This window comes from Polyergus mexicanus, unplaced genomic scaffold (genome assembly GCF_030449975.1).
Source record: "Polyergus mexicanus isolate NDT 795.1 unplaced genomic scaffold, iyPolMexi1.0 SCAF_21, whole genome shotgun sequence".
Lineage (NCBI taxonomy): Eukaryota > Metazoa > Arthropoda > Insecta > Hymenoptera > Formicidae > Polyergus > Polyergus mexicanus.
Window position 1 is genome coordinate 2,425,413 of NW_027223341.1, and position 17,221 is coordinate 2,442,633.

General features: G+C 31.2%; 2 protein-coding genes and 1 long non-coding RNA gene across 7 annotated transcripts in view; 2 read left to right on the top strand and 1 right to left on the bottom strand.

Annotated features, from left to right (window-relative positions):
- The window catches only part of LOC138941944 (uncharacterized), a 19,977-nt gene continuing 2,756 nt past the window's right edge, over window positions 1–17,221 (bottom strand). Inside the window, exons 2-3 of one of the 3 annotated variants that reach the window (XM_070311907.1) lie at window positions 9,176–9,409; window positions 1–737 (exon numbers count right to left, since the gene is read on the bottom strand). In XM_070311907.1, coding sequence (XP_070168008.1) covers window positions 736–737; window positions 9,176–9,409 — 236 coding nt within the window. In that variant the 3' untranslated portion in view covers window positions 1–735. Of the gene's footprint in view, window positions 738–6,693; window positions 7,082–8,120; window positions 8,162–9,175; window positions 9,410–17,221 lie in introns of those variants that run through there. The other 2 variants (XM_070311905.1, XM_070311906.1) reach the window with 2 other exon arrangements.
- Window positions 6,063–9,409, top strand: LOC138941945 (uncharacterized). Of its 3 annotated transcripts, none has more exons than XR_011448222.1 (4): window positions 6,063–6,559; window positions 6,703–6,860; window positions 6,938–7,310; window positions 9,199–9,409. It is a non-coding gene; the product is annotated as an uncharacterized lncRNA (long non-coding RNA). The 3 variants fall into 3 exon arrangements; XR_011448221.1 differs by having other exon boundaries at window positions 6,064–6,588; window positions 6,941–7,310; XR_011448220.1 differs by having other exon boundaries at window positions 6,065–6,559; window positions 6,941–7,310.
- LOC138941939 (uncharacterized) overlaps window positions 10,641–17,221 on the top strand; it is a 24,829-nt gene continuing 18,248 nt past the window's right edge. Inside the window, exons 1-2 of the transcript XR_011448214.1 lie at window positions 10,641–10,958; window positions 12,373–12,585. The gene's annotated coding sequence lies outside the window, so the exon portion shown is untranslated. The remainder of the gene's footprint in view (window positions 10,959–12,372; window positions 12,586–17,221) is intronic.

Consider the following 17,221-nt stretch of genomic DNA (forward strand, 5'->3'; position numbering starts at 1 on the left):
AAAAGAAAGAACTCGTAAGACTGGGGTATTCGTAGATTCAGAGATTCATTGATAGATTCATTCATTCATTCAGTCATTTCTGTCGACTTCAATCAGTGCCGAGCAATTAGTCTCGTGTGCGCGCATTAAGAGCAAAAATTCATAATTAGAAAAAGAGTGACCAGTTCAAAATCAGTGTCCTCATCTTGGCGTCATCTCCAGGGCAACCTGGCATCCGCACAGCGTTACATTTTAGCGAAGGACGACAAGTTTTGTAAACCTACTCAACCCACCAATTAAGGGTCAGCAACGAAAGTAGGTCTCTAATAATTCAGTTTAATTATATTTTTATTCCCCCAATAAATAACGTTGTCACCGGTTCCATAGTGAGAACCAGATCAGGAAAAATTTACGAATTCCAACCCGCTAAGCGCAAAGGTCCGTTCCGCGAGGCAGAAGACGCGAACTTCTGTAGACTTTAAATCAACCGTAGCCAGTAGTAGGTGTAGTAATTACTCAATCACCGCACACACAGAAACAATCATTGACTTCCCCCCTAGTTACTCCCCAATATATCCTTCGGAACCATCTTCTCCCAAACTGCCGCTTTCCCCCCGATCGTTCTCCTCGTTGTCAACGATCATTCTTGAAGATTCACCCCCTCCTTCTCCTCCTTCAGAATTAGACGAATTCGAGAGAGCACTGGAGGAGTTCTGCAATGAACTTCTAGATCTCGATGACGAATCCTCATACCAATCCTAGAATTATGAAATCAACCTCCTAATATTCCTATACACACTTTCACTCACACAAATTGTTTTATTTTCTTTTTCTAATAGATATTTTGTAATAACCAGTCAGAAATTCAATATTAATAATAGAATCTTGCTTCATTATTCTAACTGATGTCCTCCGTACGATTGTAAGAACCGCGAACAACCAAACACACACACACACACCCATACGCATATTAAAATAACTATTATTCTCATCATTTTGATATAATGTATACCAAAGTAGTTTAATTTATTATGAATAAATTTATATTTTAATTTAAATCCAATCTTTATTAACCCCTCTCATTCTCCAGTCAAAAGATCGCACCTGGTCCCATCCCGCATAATAGAGATTAAATTCTTTTACCAAAAAGGGATCACCGAGCGAACTTCTGAAAAACAGAGTAATAGCGACTCTAACGGTCGTTTACCTGATTTTTGGACCGTCAAGTTCGTTCGACCCGATTCTAACGCTTCGAGACGTTTAACTTCGGGATCATAAAGATAGTGGTTGCGCCCTTCCACTGACTCATCCTTCCTCGAGTCTGGACGTAACACTTTACACAAATATTTCAATTATTTAATTTAAAAAAAAAGACGATTGACCACCAAACCTTTTAATTAGACTATCAATCACCACCAAACGACCACCAAACGATTAGATAATTTTAATTATTAAAAACTTAAAGTGGTTCGGCTTACGGAGCTGACGTTTCTTAAAAAAAAATTTTCATATTGAGACTTTGCAAAAATAAAGTAATTTATATATATATATATATATATATATATATATATACAGGGTTGGGAAAGTTACTTTATAAAAGTAACTCGTTACCGTTACCGTTATTTTTTCTAAAAAGTAACTCGTTACCGTTACTCGTTACCAATTTTAAAAAGTAACTCGTTACCGTTACAGTTACTAAAAAGGAACGAGTCGTTACAATTTCCGTTACTTTTTTACAATACAAACTAATAAATTATTTTGCATAAGAAAAACTTTTAAAAAATTGCAAGCAAGATTTCATTCAAGGTTTATTACAAAATAAATGATTAAATTTTATCGAAATTCTTTATTAATTTTTAATAAAATTTGTTGCTCCATAGTATCATCATTTAAATGCCCTCTTTGTGCTGTTAATACAGAGCCACCGATGCTAAACATTCTTTCTACAGATGCACTGCTTGGTAAAGCTATATTATATTTAATAAAAAGTTTTTTAAGTTTTGGATAGTCGTTTAACATTTCTATATTACAATTATTTGATTTTAAAAACCGTTGCAATTCTTCTTGTTCAGATTCATTTTGCACCGTTTTTTGCTCAAAAATGAAAAAATCATCGTGATCGTCAGATTTTCCAGCTTTTGAAGAATTTTCAGTTGATCGGATTCTCAATAAATCCTCTAAGTAATTTTCAGCACGTTTTCTTTTTTCTCCGGTTAACCAGTTTAACTTAAATTTTGAATGTAAACATGCTGCTATTATTAATTCTTTTGTTTCAAATATTATAAGAAATCTAAAATCAAATATAGTAAATTAAGCGACATTGTTTGTTTTATTGAAGTTAATACTTTTGAATCAATAGTTTAAAATAAAATAATATTTTTCAATTAAATCCTTATTTAAAATTAAATAACATGTTTTAATCAAATTAATAAGTTACCTTTTATTTAAACCTTGCTGAATAGCTTCAACTAATGAATGGCAATCTATAAGGTCAGATTTATTGAGATTTTCTAATTTTCGTTGCAAGGTACTTAGAACTAATAGTAAATGAGAGCTCTCCTTTTCCGAAAAGATAAAGCTCTCATTGGATATCGCGCGTCGCGTCATCACACTGATCTGCAAGAGCCATAAGTTGATCAATCACATTCAAGCATTTTTACAACATAATAAGAATGCTAATTGGTCGATTTGCATACGGCTTTACGGTTAAGATAAAAATTTTATCACGCACAATAGCAAGAATAATATCTTAAATAAATCAAAAAATTTGAAAAAAGTAACGATAAAAATAACTGTTAAATTCGTTACTCGTTACCGAAAAATGTAACGAAGTTATTTTTTCCGTTACAAATAAAATTTGTAACGCCATTACCGTTACAGTTACCGAAAAAAAGTAACTGTAACGGTAACGGCGTTACAAGTAACGCATTACTTCCCAACCCTGTATATATATATATATATATATATATATATATATGTTTATGTTTCGTAGTTTAGCTGGACCATTTTTTGATTGAAACGTATTTTAGCGGTACCATTGGCCATTTCTGTCTCTTTCATTGATTGGTGTTGAATAGAAAGAGATAGACATTGGCCGCACAGCGCTACATCCTTTTCTAAAAAGTGGATTTTTACATGTGATATGCGTAGCCTATATGTCGATGTTTTATCTATTATTGGTATCTCACAAATATATGTCATCTTACCGCAGCCAGTGACATACGCGAAGTTAGGACATCTATTATCCGTGCAGTAGGCAATGTAGAAAAACGCTCTCTTAAAATATTTTTATTAATTATATATGGATTTATTTTTTGTATATCTGTATTTTTCCTGTTATATATGCTATCCGTAAACAATTAATAGCTGTACTTTTTCGAAATTAAAATTCTACATATGTTATGGTATCGAGAGATTTTACGTACAAAAGAGTATCATACAATTATTAATTGTTTTTGTGGACAGTATATCAAACGTAAAACATAGATATACAAGAAAAAAGACTATATATAAATTATAAAGATATTCTAACAGAGCGTTTTTCTATATTGCTTACTTGCTTACTACACACATGACAGATATCTTAACCTCACGTATGTCACTGTTTTAAAATTTCATTACCAGTTTCCAGTATCAAACATATTTATAAGTTTAGAGATTTTGCTCTTTGTACGAAATGACATTGGGTAAGCATTCTTTGCTAATTTGATAGAGCTTGTGTATTTTAGTAATGTCGGACAAGTTCTTAGATATAAGTAATAAAACATTATAATTAGAAACGATTATTTTCTGTTATATCTTCATAGTTTATAATATAAGAGTACACATATGCAACATAGGCCTACTAATTTTCAAGTCATTAATCATTTCTTTTATTTAGAGTGGGATCTTTACGCTAGAAATAATGTATTTTTGGGTCTACGCATGCTGGGATAACTATCGTGCAATTACAGTATGAGATAATGTCTTTAAGTAATGTATTCTCTGACTGTTGATTCAACCTAAAAGAAGACTGAATTGTGATGATGACAATTATGCTGGTAAGATTGCTTTATGAACGAGATCTTAATGTCACACTACCTCTATTTATATTTATATCATGTTTATTTTCATTTTAAGCAGGCCAAAGTAATAAATCGGCACTAATCTGCAAACCAGGAATTCAGTTTGCATCGTATGTCTGGAGGGAATCCATTTACAAAGCACGAGAATCTTTTAAGCGAGAGTTCGATATTATAGTCTCCGCTAATAGAATCTTATGATCTGTAATGGAATGATCAACGCTCATTCACCAACTTGCAATGTCTGTTGAAGCAATAATGATTTTGTACTGTTGATGTGTTAGAAGATTGAGTATGAAGATTGAGTTCGAAGATTGAACATTTATATCGCTATTCAGTTAGTGAATATATCAGCGAGGTCAGTGCTTTGGCATATTATATGCAAATGTGGCATATTGTAATATATATATTATTATATATGTATTATATATGTATATATTATATATGTATTTTATCTGTATCATAAAAGAAAAATCTTATAACATTTTGTTTTAACCGATTTATCAATTTTACAATTACATTGCAGTATACATATAAATACATTATTTTTCAAAGAAATAATCTTGTATCAATATGATAATTATATTGTGATAGTTATACTTGCAGATTTACATATATGTACTGTTTCACATAATGCATAGACATATGTTGAAATGTGGAATTATTAGAAATATTAGAATAGATATATTTATATATTTGTATATAGGTGTATTTCGTATGGTGAAAAATGAAGAATTATACCGTACTCCTTCGCACTTAAAATTTCACGTATGTCACGACAAAGATTTCAAGAATCGTAAGATTTCAAGTGCGAAAGAGTGCGGTAAAATTTTTCGTTGTTCACCATATGAAATACACCGATACACAAATGTACAAATATATCTATTCTAATATTTCTAATAATTCCATATTTCAACATATGTATTGTATATACATTATATGTGATAGTACATACATGTAAACCTTCAAGTATAATTATTACAAATATAATTATCATATTGATACAAGATTATTTCTCTGAAAAATAATGTGTTCATATATATACTGCAATGTAATTGTAATGTTCATAAATCGGTTAAGAACAAAATGTTGTAAGATTTTTCTTTTGTAATACATATAATATGTATAATAATATAAATATTACAATATGCCATATTTGGATATAATATGCCAAAGCACTGTCTTTGCTGATGTATTCACTAACTGGATAACGATACAAATGTTCAATCTTCAAACACTCAGTCTTCTAACATGTCAAAATCACAGTATAAAATCGTTATTTCGTCAACAAACACTGCAAGTTGGTGAATCAGCATTGATCATTCCATTACAGATCACAAGATTCTATTAGCGGAGACTATATTATTGAACTCTCGCTTAAAAGATTCTCGTGCTTTGGAAATGGATTCCATCCATACGATGCAAGCTGGATCCCTGGTTTGCAAATTAGTGCCGATCTATTGCTTTTGTCTGCTTAATATGAAAATAAACGTGATCTAATATAAATAGGCAGCGTGACATTAACATCTCATAAAGCAATCTTACTAGCATAATTGTCATCACCACAATTCAGTCTTTCTTTAAGTTGAACAAAGAGTCAGAAAACACAATACTTAAAAACATCACCTCATATTGTACTTGTACAATAGTTATCCCAGCACATGTAGACCCAAAAATGCATTATTTCTAGCATAAAGATCTCACTGTAAATAAAAGAAAGTGAATAATGACTTGAACATTATTAGGCTTATGTTACATTTACATACTCTTGTATTATAAGCTAAGAAGATATAACAGAAAATACTCGTTTCTAATTGTAACGTCTTATTATTTATATTTAACAATTAAAACTGTCCCACATTACTAAAGTACCCAAGTTCTATCGTATTGGCAAAAAATACTTACCAAATGTCATTTTGCACGAAGAACAAAATCTCGTAAACTTACAAATATGTTTGATACTGAAAACTTATAATGAGATATTAAAATAGTGACATACATGAGGTTCGGATATCTGTCATGTGTGCTATAAGCAATATAGAAAAACGACCTGTTAGAATATCTTTATTTATATATGGTTTTTTGTTGTATATCGTATATGTGTTTTATGTATGATATATTGTCTGTAAACAATTAATAATTGTACGGTATCCTTTTGCACGTAAAATCTCAGGATGCCGTGATATATGTTGAATTTTAATTTTGAAAGAGTACAATTATTAATTGTTTATGGATAGCATACAACAGGAAAAATATAGATATACAAAAAATAAACCCATATATAAATAATAAAAATATTTTAACAGAATGTTTTTATACATTATCTACTGCATATATGACAGATATTCTAACCTCGCGTATGTCACTGTTTTAATATCTCATTATTGTGTTTGTAGTATTAAACATATATTTGTAAGCTTCCGAGATTTTGCTTTTTCTACGTAGTGACATTGAGTAAGCATTTATTGCTTACATGAAAAAGCTTGGATACTTTAACAATGGGGGACAAGTCCTCGAATGTAAGTAATAAGACGCATTATAATTAGAGGTGAATATTTTTGTTATATTTTCATAGTTTATATGTTTATAATACAACAAGAGTATGTATATGTAACATAAGCCTAATAATTTTCAAGTCATTAATCAATCTCTTTATTTACAGTTGGATCTTTACATTAGAAATAATACATTTTTGGATCTACGCATGCTGGGATAACTATAGTGCAACTATAGTATGAGGTAATGTTCTTAAGTATTGTATTTTCTGACTGCTTATTCAAACTAAAGGAAAACTGAATTATGATGATGACAATTATACTGGTAAGATTACTGTATGAACAAGATCTTAATGTCACGCTGCTTATTTCATATTATATCATGTTTATTTCCATTTTAAGCAGGCAAAAGTAATAGATCGCCACTAATTTGCAAACCAAAGATCCAGCTTGCATCGAATATCTGAAGGGAATCCATTTACAAAGCACGAGAATCTTTTAAGCGAGAATTCAATATTATAGTCTCCGCTAATAGAATCTTGTGATCTGCAACGGAATGGTCAACGCTTATTTATTATCTTGCAGTATCTCGAAGCAGTAATGATTTCGTACTGTTGATGTGTTAGAAGATTGAGAAAACATTTTTATTCCTATTTAGTTAGTGAATGCATCAGGAAAGACAATGCTTTAGCATATTGTATCTAAATGCAGCATAATGTTTATTATCTGAATTACAAAAAAATTGATGCGTTTTAAACCTCATCTCAAGTGTTTGGTAAGTTTCTACAGTGATCAAAACAAAATGAAGAAGAATGGGCGAAAAACGCGTTATTCGTTTTTTGTTGTTTTTTTTTTATTTATTGTTATCCGTTTCTTTTTCTAATAAATTTTATAGCTGTAAATGAACAGTTTTCTTGGATAAATCTCTCAGATTTACAAGAATGCAAATATTTTTTAATTGCCTGCTTATTTGATGAATGAGAAAAAGTAGTCCTTTTAAAAGAAAGTATGCAGCTGCATGTTGCAAATCGCATATTTTTTCTTAAAAACATTACGTATTTTTTTTTGCATCACTTGATTTGTTTAATTATTTTACATATAAAAGTATTATGATAAAATGATCAAAAATTAAATATTTTACGAGATAGTTTGTATTTTATATTATATAAAATTATATTATATTTATATTATATTTATATTATATTTATATTATATAAAATACGAACTATCTCGTAAAATATTTAATTTTTGATCATTTTATCATAATATTTTTATGTGTAAAATAATTAAACAAATCAAGTGATGCAAAAAAAATGCGTAGATGTTTTTAAGAAAGAATATGCGATTTGCAACATGCAGCTGCATACTTTCTTTTAAAAGGACTACTTTTTCTCATTCATCAAATAAGCAGGCAATTAAAAAATATTTGCATTCTTGTAAATCTGAGAGATTTATCCAAGAAAACTATTTATTTACAGCTATAAAATTTATTAGAAAAAGAAACGAATAACAATAAATAAAAAAAAACAACAAAGAATGAATAACGCGTTTTTCGCCCATTCTTCTTCATTTTGTTTTGATCACTCTAGATATTACATCATTCATTAGAAACGTAAGTTCTTCTTTCTATAAAATAAAAATAAATGTAAGACACATGTAACAGAATTTTGGTTAATACATAGTGTTGTGTTTACAATCAGATAAAAATGAAAAATTAGCTACATAAACATGAGATGGATATATGTTAATGTAAATTAATTTTAGATAAGATAAAGATAATTTGTTTTAAATATATCTAGATAAAAATAAAATGATATAGCTGACTCATCTAGATAACTTCCACATAATATTGTTTTTAAGACCATTTATGCAAAAACATTTATGAGAAAAAATTGCAAATTATAAAAAAAATATAAAAATATATTTATACTCTTATACGACAAACTCGTCTCATACGACAAATGAAATACTAAAATCCATGAGCCTATGCAGTAAGACTGAATTTGCATAACGATTCGATCAATTAGGAAAAGACGACAAGATTATTTCATTTTGTCCTGATTATGAACGAATCTCAATGTAATCTCAATTTCAATGCAGTTAATATTAATACAGGCAATATTAATACATATTATAAACGTCTACTACATAAAAGCAAATATCTTAATATCTTAAACATTTGCAGTAAAGTAAACCAAATTATCTTAATATTTTCCTAGATAATTTAATAAAGATAACACTTTTTTTTCATGTAAAATGCAGATGAAGATAATATATATTTTTATTATATAAGATTACGTCAAAATGTCATGTGCATGGATAATCATCTATATAATTTTATAAAGATAAGAGCGAACACTGTTAATACATCTTATAATGTTAATACGTTAATACTTTTATGTATATAAAAAAATACTATTATGTATATAAAAAAATAATATTATAATTATTTACAATGATTTTTTTTACACCCGAATATCATATTTAGAAATTAGCACAATTCTAAATATAATATTTTGGTGTAAAAAAATCACTATAAATAATTATAATATTATTTTTATGTACATGTAATATAACATACATGTAATATAATTAATATTTAATGTTTGATACTTTTTAAGTAAAATTTGTTGTACTTACACTTAACATTATCATTTCTGAAGACACCGATCGCGGTGCCGCTGTTGACACCGGTGTGGATATTGCGGTCGATGTGACGGTCGACGCTTTGACCGCTGTAGAGACAGTGACCGCTGTTGATGGATGAGGCATCGACGTTGTCATTGGGGGTGACGTCGTCGCTGTCGTCACCGTCGCCGTCGATGCCTTCGCCGTCGTCGTTGGCATTGCCGTTGACATTGTCGTCGCTGTATTCTGAAAAAAAAGAATGATTATAAATAATAAAAATATATTGTGTATCTAACTGAAAATTATACGAATTGTTTATTTCAATTGTAAAAATCTCATTAATTGATTACAATTATTTTTAAAAATATAAAATAATAAAATATATAAATAATAGTTTTTATTATAAGACGATTTATTCGTAATTATATATGAAAAAAATTGCTGTACGAAATTTCGGAACTTTTTAATAAGTCATCTCGCTCGCTCTATACTCGTCTCGCTTTCACTCTAGACTCTAGACAAATCGCCGGGAGAGATAAGCCCGCGAGTGTGGCTTTATTTATATCAAAATACATCAGATTAAGATATAAAATATCTCGTAAACCATTCAATTTTTAGTTATTTTACTTTATAACTTTTTATGCTGAATGTTACAAGAAATCTATTTACATAAAACAATTAGGGTGGTTCCATTAAAATAAAAATTGAATTGACCTTGAAGAACGTCACCCAAGGTCAAATTGATAAAGCTAACAAACAGACCTTCTTAAATCTTACAACTTTTATTTAAAACATATTTTTCAAAAAATGCTTTATTTTCGAGATATTTTACCAGTCTGGGACTTTTGAGATACCCTATATATATACATGGTGATTCAAAACAACCTTCTGTCCTTACAATGTCATATACTTGATACTATTCTAAGACGATTTTTTCTTTGCCAAAATTTTTTCCGAGGCTTAGTTTTTAAATTATAAGCCAAAATAGTTAACGAATTACGGGCCACGTACACAAGGCAGGCAGGAGCGGAGCAACTCACCGTCCCATACTAGTGATTACGTGAGGCGCTCGCTGCGATGAACTGTTTGCTACATGGGGTGTATGTGTGAGAGAGAACGTATACGCGTATACATACAAATACACATTCTCTCTTTCTCACTCACTGACTCTTACCTTGTATGTAGAGATTCGTTGCCCTTATACGACTCAATAAGTAATATTTCCGTGTGATACAACGAGTAACTAGCAAACTTTTTTTCACTCACAAATTGTACCACTTATCGAACTTTTACGTATTAATCCACGCACTTTATCGATAAACTGAATTTATTAAAAAAAACGATGTTATTATACGTCATTATATTTTCATATTTTATAGTTTTATGTTTTCGAAACTATCAAATTTACAATGTCGGAGGCTTTAGCCGATCACGGGACACATGATAGCGTCCGCGTCGATCACGCGTAATGTGATACATTCAGTTGTTCGGCAGCCGGCAGCCGGCAACGCTAGTACCGATATAACTTGCTTGTGTCGTCGCGCAGTTTCCGCATCGAATAACGCGTTTCTTTCTTCGAGATATTTTAATAATTAATCGGTAGTAATCGGTAGATTGTGATTAACCGTTATAATCGTTAATAAATTCAATTTATCGCTAAAGTGCGTAGATTAATTCGTAAAAGTTCTATAAGTGGTACAATTTATGAGTGAAAAAAGTTTGCTAGTTACTCGTTCTATCATACGGAAGTATTACTTATTGAGTCGTATGAGGGCAACGAATTACTACATAAAAGGTAAGAATCAGTGTGAGAGAGAGAGAGAGAGAGAGAGAGACAGAGTGCATGTGTGCGATCAACTGTTTGCTACACGCGATAGGTGTAAAAGAGAAAGACAAAGAAGAGAGAAAGAGAGTGCGTGTGTGCGATCAGCTGTTTGCTACATACGATGGGTGTAAAAGAGACAGAGAGGGAGAAAAAGAGAGAGAGAGAGAGAGAGAATGTGTATGTGTGTGTATACGCGTATACGGTCTCTCTCACACATACACTCCATCGTATGTAGCAAACAGTTAATCGCAGCGAGCGCCTCACGTAATCACCAGCATCGGACGGTGAGTTGCGCCACCTCTGCCGCGTACGCGGCCCGTAATTCGTTAACTATTTTGGCTTATAATTTAAAAACTAAGCCTCGAAAAAAATTTTGGCAAAGGAAAAATCGTCTTAGAATAGTGTCAAGTATATGACATTGTAAGGACAGAAGGTTGTTTTGAATCACCCTGTATAAAAGTATTGTTATATTTAATGTTTTTAAAGTGTTATTCTAAAATGTCTGTAGTCCTTCAAGTTATTTATTATATGTATATACATTTGTAATAATTCGTAAAACTTATTCTATAAAAAATTTTAGCAAAAATCTTCTTGTGACTAATAATTAACGTATTGTACATATAATTTTTAAAGTTTTGTGGCAGTGTAAAGTTTTGTTTCCCAATTTTTTCGTATAATTCATGCATAGGATATTTTTGATAATTCAAGGCATACAGATGTGTAGAATTCGCCAATCTAAACATGAAATTTTGTAACATTTTACAGATTTTGCAATATTCAAAAATTAATTGCATAATATTAGCGAATGAATCGGTGGCCGTATTTTGAGTCATGATCTTAAAGAAAATTTGAACAAGAATTTGTTAACAATCATCTGTGTATAGCAACTGCAGACGATATATAGCGACTAGCGTTTTAATACAATCCCATTTTCTACATTTAAAATTTTTAGTCTCAAAAATTATATCTAAAATATTCCTATATTATATAATTATTGATTATTCGAAGGATTAATGATTCTTCGAATAATCAACAGTTCTAATGAATATTTAAGTCTGATCCACTTAACCAAAAATTTTAAATATTATTATGCTAGAGGATGGGAATCACTCGTTAGGCGATTGTAAACAAATCGCAGCATTTTCATAAAGATTATGATTCCAGAACACAGATTTTCGCACATGCGTTCGCTAATATTCAATAATTAATTGCTTATTAATAATAATAAATACCGTGAAATATGCAAAATGTCACATGGCTATCGTATTTAATTTGGCGAACTATACCTACACACGCTGAATATCCGTAGTCACCCTGTATATGCTTATAATTTACTTTCATACATATAAGTATTTTTTTAAATAATACCTTACTTTTCTTCTAGCATCTCCTTATGGATCAACAAAAAGGACTCGTTGGTCTCAGGAAGAAAAGGAAATAGCACTAAAAGTATTTTCTGAATATATGAAAAAACTGAAACTACCATCTTTACGAGAGATTCAAACAATAAGAAAAAAATACACATCTCTTGCTAAACGTACATCGCCACAAATAAAAACATGGCTTTATAATCAACAGAAAGCTTTACAACGAAAATGTAAGTTTTTATTATTATATTAATGTAACGATGCACCCCCCATCGTTACCCGGCACGTAACCAGCCGGAAGTCTGCCGCCCGGCGAACACCAGCCGGGCAGTGGCAGAGGCGCCGAGCGCTCTTTTTTAAGACTTCAATCACCGCGGTTGGAATAAACAACCATACAGCCGTTATACGGCCGCCGTTACGCCGAAGCCCGAGCACAGCCGAACGCTGCCGGAAGATCCCGAGCGTCACCCGCCGAAACGCCGCGTCGTTTCGCCCAGGGGAAGCGACGCGTTTACCGAAATTTACCCGCCGAAAACAACGCGTCGTTATCTCCACCCGGGGGCGAACGACGCAATTACCGATAGACGCTCGGGTATAAAAAGACAGCGTTTCGGCAGCTCAGGACCAGAACCCAGAACGATTCCTGAATCCGCTCGAGCAGTACCCTCCGAGATACCAGAACCGATCCTGAAATTCGCAGCAACGACGGAACGTGAGGTTGACGTGTTCGCAGCCTCCGCCGAGCATTCTCGGTTTCCGTGCAGTCTCCGAATTCCTGACACGAATCCGACTAACTCGACGAGAGCGGAGTGTTCGCCGCTCTCCTAGTTTACGGTCATTCATCCGACCACTCCAGCCAGCCGGACCGTGGGTTTGCGAGTTCGCTGCCCCGTCGAGTTTTCTCGACTCCGCCGCGCTATCCGCAACTCCGCGAACGAAAGCAGGGACGGAGAGTTCTCCGCCCGGTCGAGGGTACTCGATCTCCGATCGCACTCCCCTACCACTGGGAATACGCGATAAATCCCGCGACCACGATCAACGCTATTTTAATACTTGCGAATTATAATCACCGCGCCGAAGTACCTATCATCTAATATTTCATTATATTCCGCGCGCCGTCAAAATAAACACGGCCTTGCCGTACACGCGCCGACCGACCGCGCCCAATTTCTTGCGCGTCTCGCGCGCCGTCAAAATAAACACGGCCTTGCCGTACACGCGCCGACCGACCGCGCCCGATTTCTTGCGCGTTTCGCGTGCCGTCAAAATAAACACGGTTTTACGAATATTATAAGCGGTTCGATATATCGAACATCGCGCACCGAATAACATTGCATCTAGCGCGTTGCATCATCCGCCGCGCGCTCACTATTGTAAATCGACCATTGCCGAACGAGGCAAATAAAGACGATATCTGTTAACTAAATCTTTTGTGTGTCTCACCTTTTCACGAACCCTGATCCCGACCGAGCTCATCCACGCACTCGCGAAAAGTGATCCCGTTACATTAATAATAACAAATACTTTTAAAATTAATATATATTTAATATATACTTATAATTAATACATATATATTTATAATAATATACTAAAGTTCTCAACATTCAAAGAAGATATAAATTCTTTAGTTTTTTATTAGGAAGTTCAAAGATCTTCAAATTTTTTCATTATTTCTATTTTTTATGGATTTCAGAGTTGCTGTAATTTCAACGCAAAAAATTTTAAAAACATGTTGACAACAAACTTAGTTTTTCGATCTTCTATGTTATTTGAAACATGTTGATTATGTATTGGTGTCATATTTTGTATAGTGATGTAAAATTATTTGTACAAACTATTTGCCATTACTTTCATCATTAATATGACACAAATATATAATAAACACGTTACAAATAATATGAAATAACGAAAGTATACACATTAAAATATGTACCTTCACAAATGCACTTATTGAAACGCTAAAAATAATATACTTCTTACTTTTTTCAAAACTAAAATTACTAAAATAGTATTTTCTTAGTATTTTTTAATATTATAATCGGAAAAGAAATAATAACAGCATCAGTTTCATTAATTAGTACAAAACACAGTCTCAGAATCATCAACAGTATTAATAATATGAATGACAGTATCACTCTCATTGTTAATATATATATTTATATACATATAACAATGAGACTGATACTGTTATTATTTCTTTTAAAATAATGATAGAGAAATGTACAAAATGTTTAAATTAATATATTTCAAGAACAATGATACTCGCTGCGATTCACTATTAATACTATATTTTGATGGTACTGATACTGTTATTATTTCTTTTAAGATTGTAATTTCTTTTAGGATAATGACAGAGAAATATACCAAATGTTCAATTTAATGTATTTCGAGTGTAATTTTTATAAGTTTATAAGAATGATATTGCAGAGTACAAACTATTGTAAGAAACATTGAAAGCGAATAGCATACGTAGATTTTATCATCGAATATTAGTGCAAGGTATGACTATAAGCATAGAAAATATTGTAATTAACAGTTTTGTTTTTTATTAATTTGAAATACCAGTAAATGTACTTATGTGAGAGGAGATAATAACAGTATCAGTTTCATTAATAGTATAAATCACAGTATCAGTATCATCAATAGTATTAATAGTATGAATTACAGTATAAGTCTCATTGTTAATATATATACAAATATGCAATAATATAAATATACATATTACTAATGAGACTGATACTGTGATTTATACTATTAATAATATTGATGCTATTGACACCGTTATTATTTCTTTTAAGATTGTAATTTCTTTTAGAATAATGATAGAGAAACATACAAAATGTTTAAATTAATATATTTCAAGAACAATGATACTCATGCTGTGCTTCACTATTAATACTATATTTTGATGATACTGATACCCAGACAGCACAAAACATCCTCAGGATCATCCTGAATATGTCCTGGACGGTTCAGGACATTTGTAGGATGTTTTAAGATATATTATTATAAATATATTTATAAAAATTTAATATGCATACATAATTATTTTTAGTTGTGTCGGCTATTTAATATAATTTAGAAATCTTAAGTATTATAATAAGTATTAATGTCTTATAAATGTCCACTGGATAACCCTTGGATGTCTGTAGGATATATTTGCCCTGTCTATTATATTGGATGTCTTTTGGATTTCCAGAGGACATATACATGTACAATTAATTGTTAACATTAATTTCGTTTAATATTAATAATTGAATTTGATGCGCACATTTTCATATATCCAAAATTATTATTTATTTAATATTTTATGAGAAATGTTACTGTTCGCAACATTCCAAAAACTTTACAAACAATAGTATTCAACCGCTAGTTCCTTTGTTTACCGCTATGCGACACGCGAACGTATTTGAGATTTGGTCATGAAAATTATATAAAGCTTGCAAAGAGCAACTGACAGGAAATTACAAATGTAATTATTTTCTATCAGTTCAATTTCTGATGCAATCCCAACATAGGAAATTCAGATATTGGATTGTTTAGAAAATATTACACAACTCAAACCCGGGAGCCAAACCTAAAATATTCATGTACAGCACGAAAGACTCAAATATTAAAGAACGGTGAACTATTTTTAATATTAGATTTTTAATATTGGCAGTAAATAACAAAACATAATTTTAATTTATATTGAAATTTTAAAATTTGCTCCTTGAAACATACGAAAAATATCCCTAACATATAAAAATCCTTAGGATGTTCCACAGGATCTCCCTGGATTCTCCAGAGGTTAATATACGGCTATCATTTACTCTTCCTCAGGACATCTAGAGGAGATCTGAGGATTACAATGGGATATCCTGAGGATGTCCTACATGTATGTCCTGGATGCCCTTTGGACGTCCTAAGGACATCCTTATGCTGTCTGGGTACTGTTATTATTTCTTTTAAGATTGTAATTTCTTTTAGAATAATGATAGAAAAACATACAAAATGTTTAAATTAATATATTTCAAGAACAATGATACTCATGCTGCGCTTCACTATTAATACTATATTTTGATGATACTGATACTGTTATTATATTTCTTTTAAGATTGTAATTTCTTTTAAGATAATGATAGAGAAATATACAAAATGTTTAATTCAGCTTTTAATTCTATATTTAATTTTTATATTATAATTCTATATGTAATATATGCTTTTGCACGTGATACATTAAATTATATTTCATTTTTATCGTTTCTAATGGATAATAAATAATACTATACAAACAGATCTGTTCTTTATAGCTGCACTAGTTCATTTAAATTTAAAGCATTATAAATTAAAATTTTGCACCTAGTATAATTTCAGTAGAAATATTAGCACAATAATACTATCAACTATTAAACATGTCATTAGAGTTTAGTAAACAAAAAATAATATTCTGATTTAAAATTAGAGTCTTACACTGTAATGAGGCATTGAAATAGGATGTGAGGTTAAAAAATATGATTTCCACTACAAGGATTAACGTATTAAATTTTAAATTTGATAAAGCTACGATTATTAAAGCGATACAACGGGCCAAAATCGCATTGCCATTGCCTGAGTTCTTCGCGTCTAATGAATCTATCTCTTAAATAACAGCAATTTTTAAAGAAATTGACGCGTTGTTCAAAAACTATATTATTTAACATACTATGTGCTATTGAAATTACGCCATTAATATTTCACGAATTGTATCTTTTTCTACATTGTGTTCATTATAAAGGCGGAACGGCCCTATAACGTCGAGATTTCGGCCCGCTATATCGCTTTAATAATCGTCAGCTTATTAATTTTAAAAATCTAATGCGTCAATCCTTGTAGCGGAAATCATGT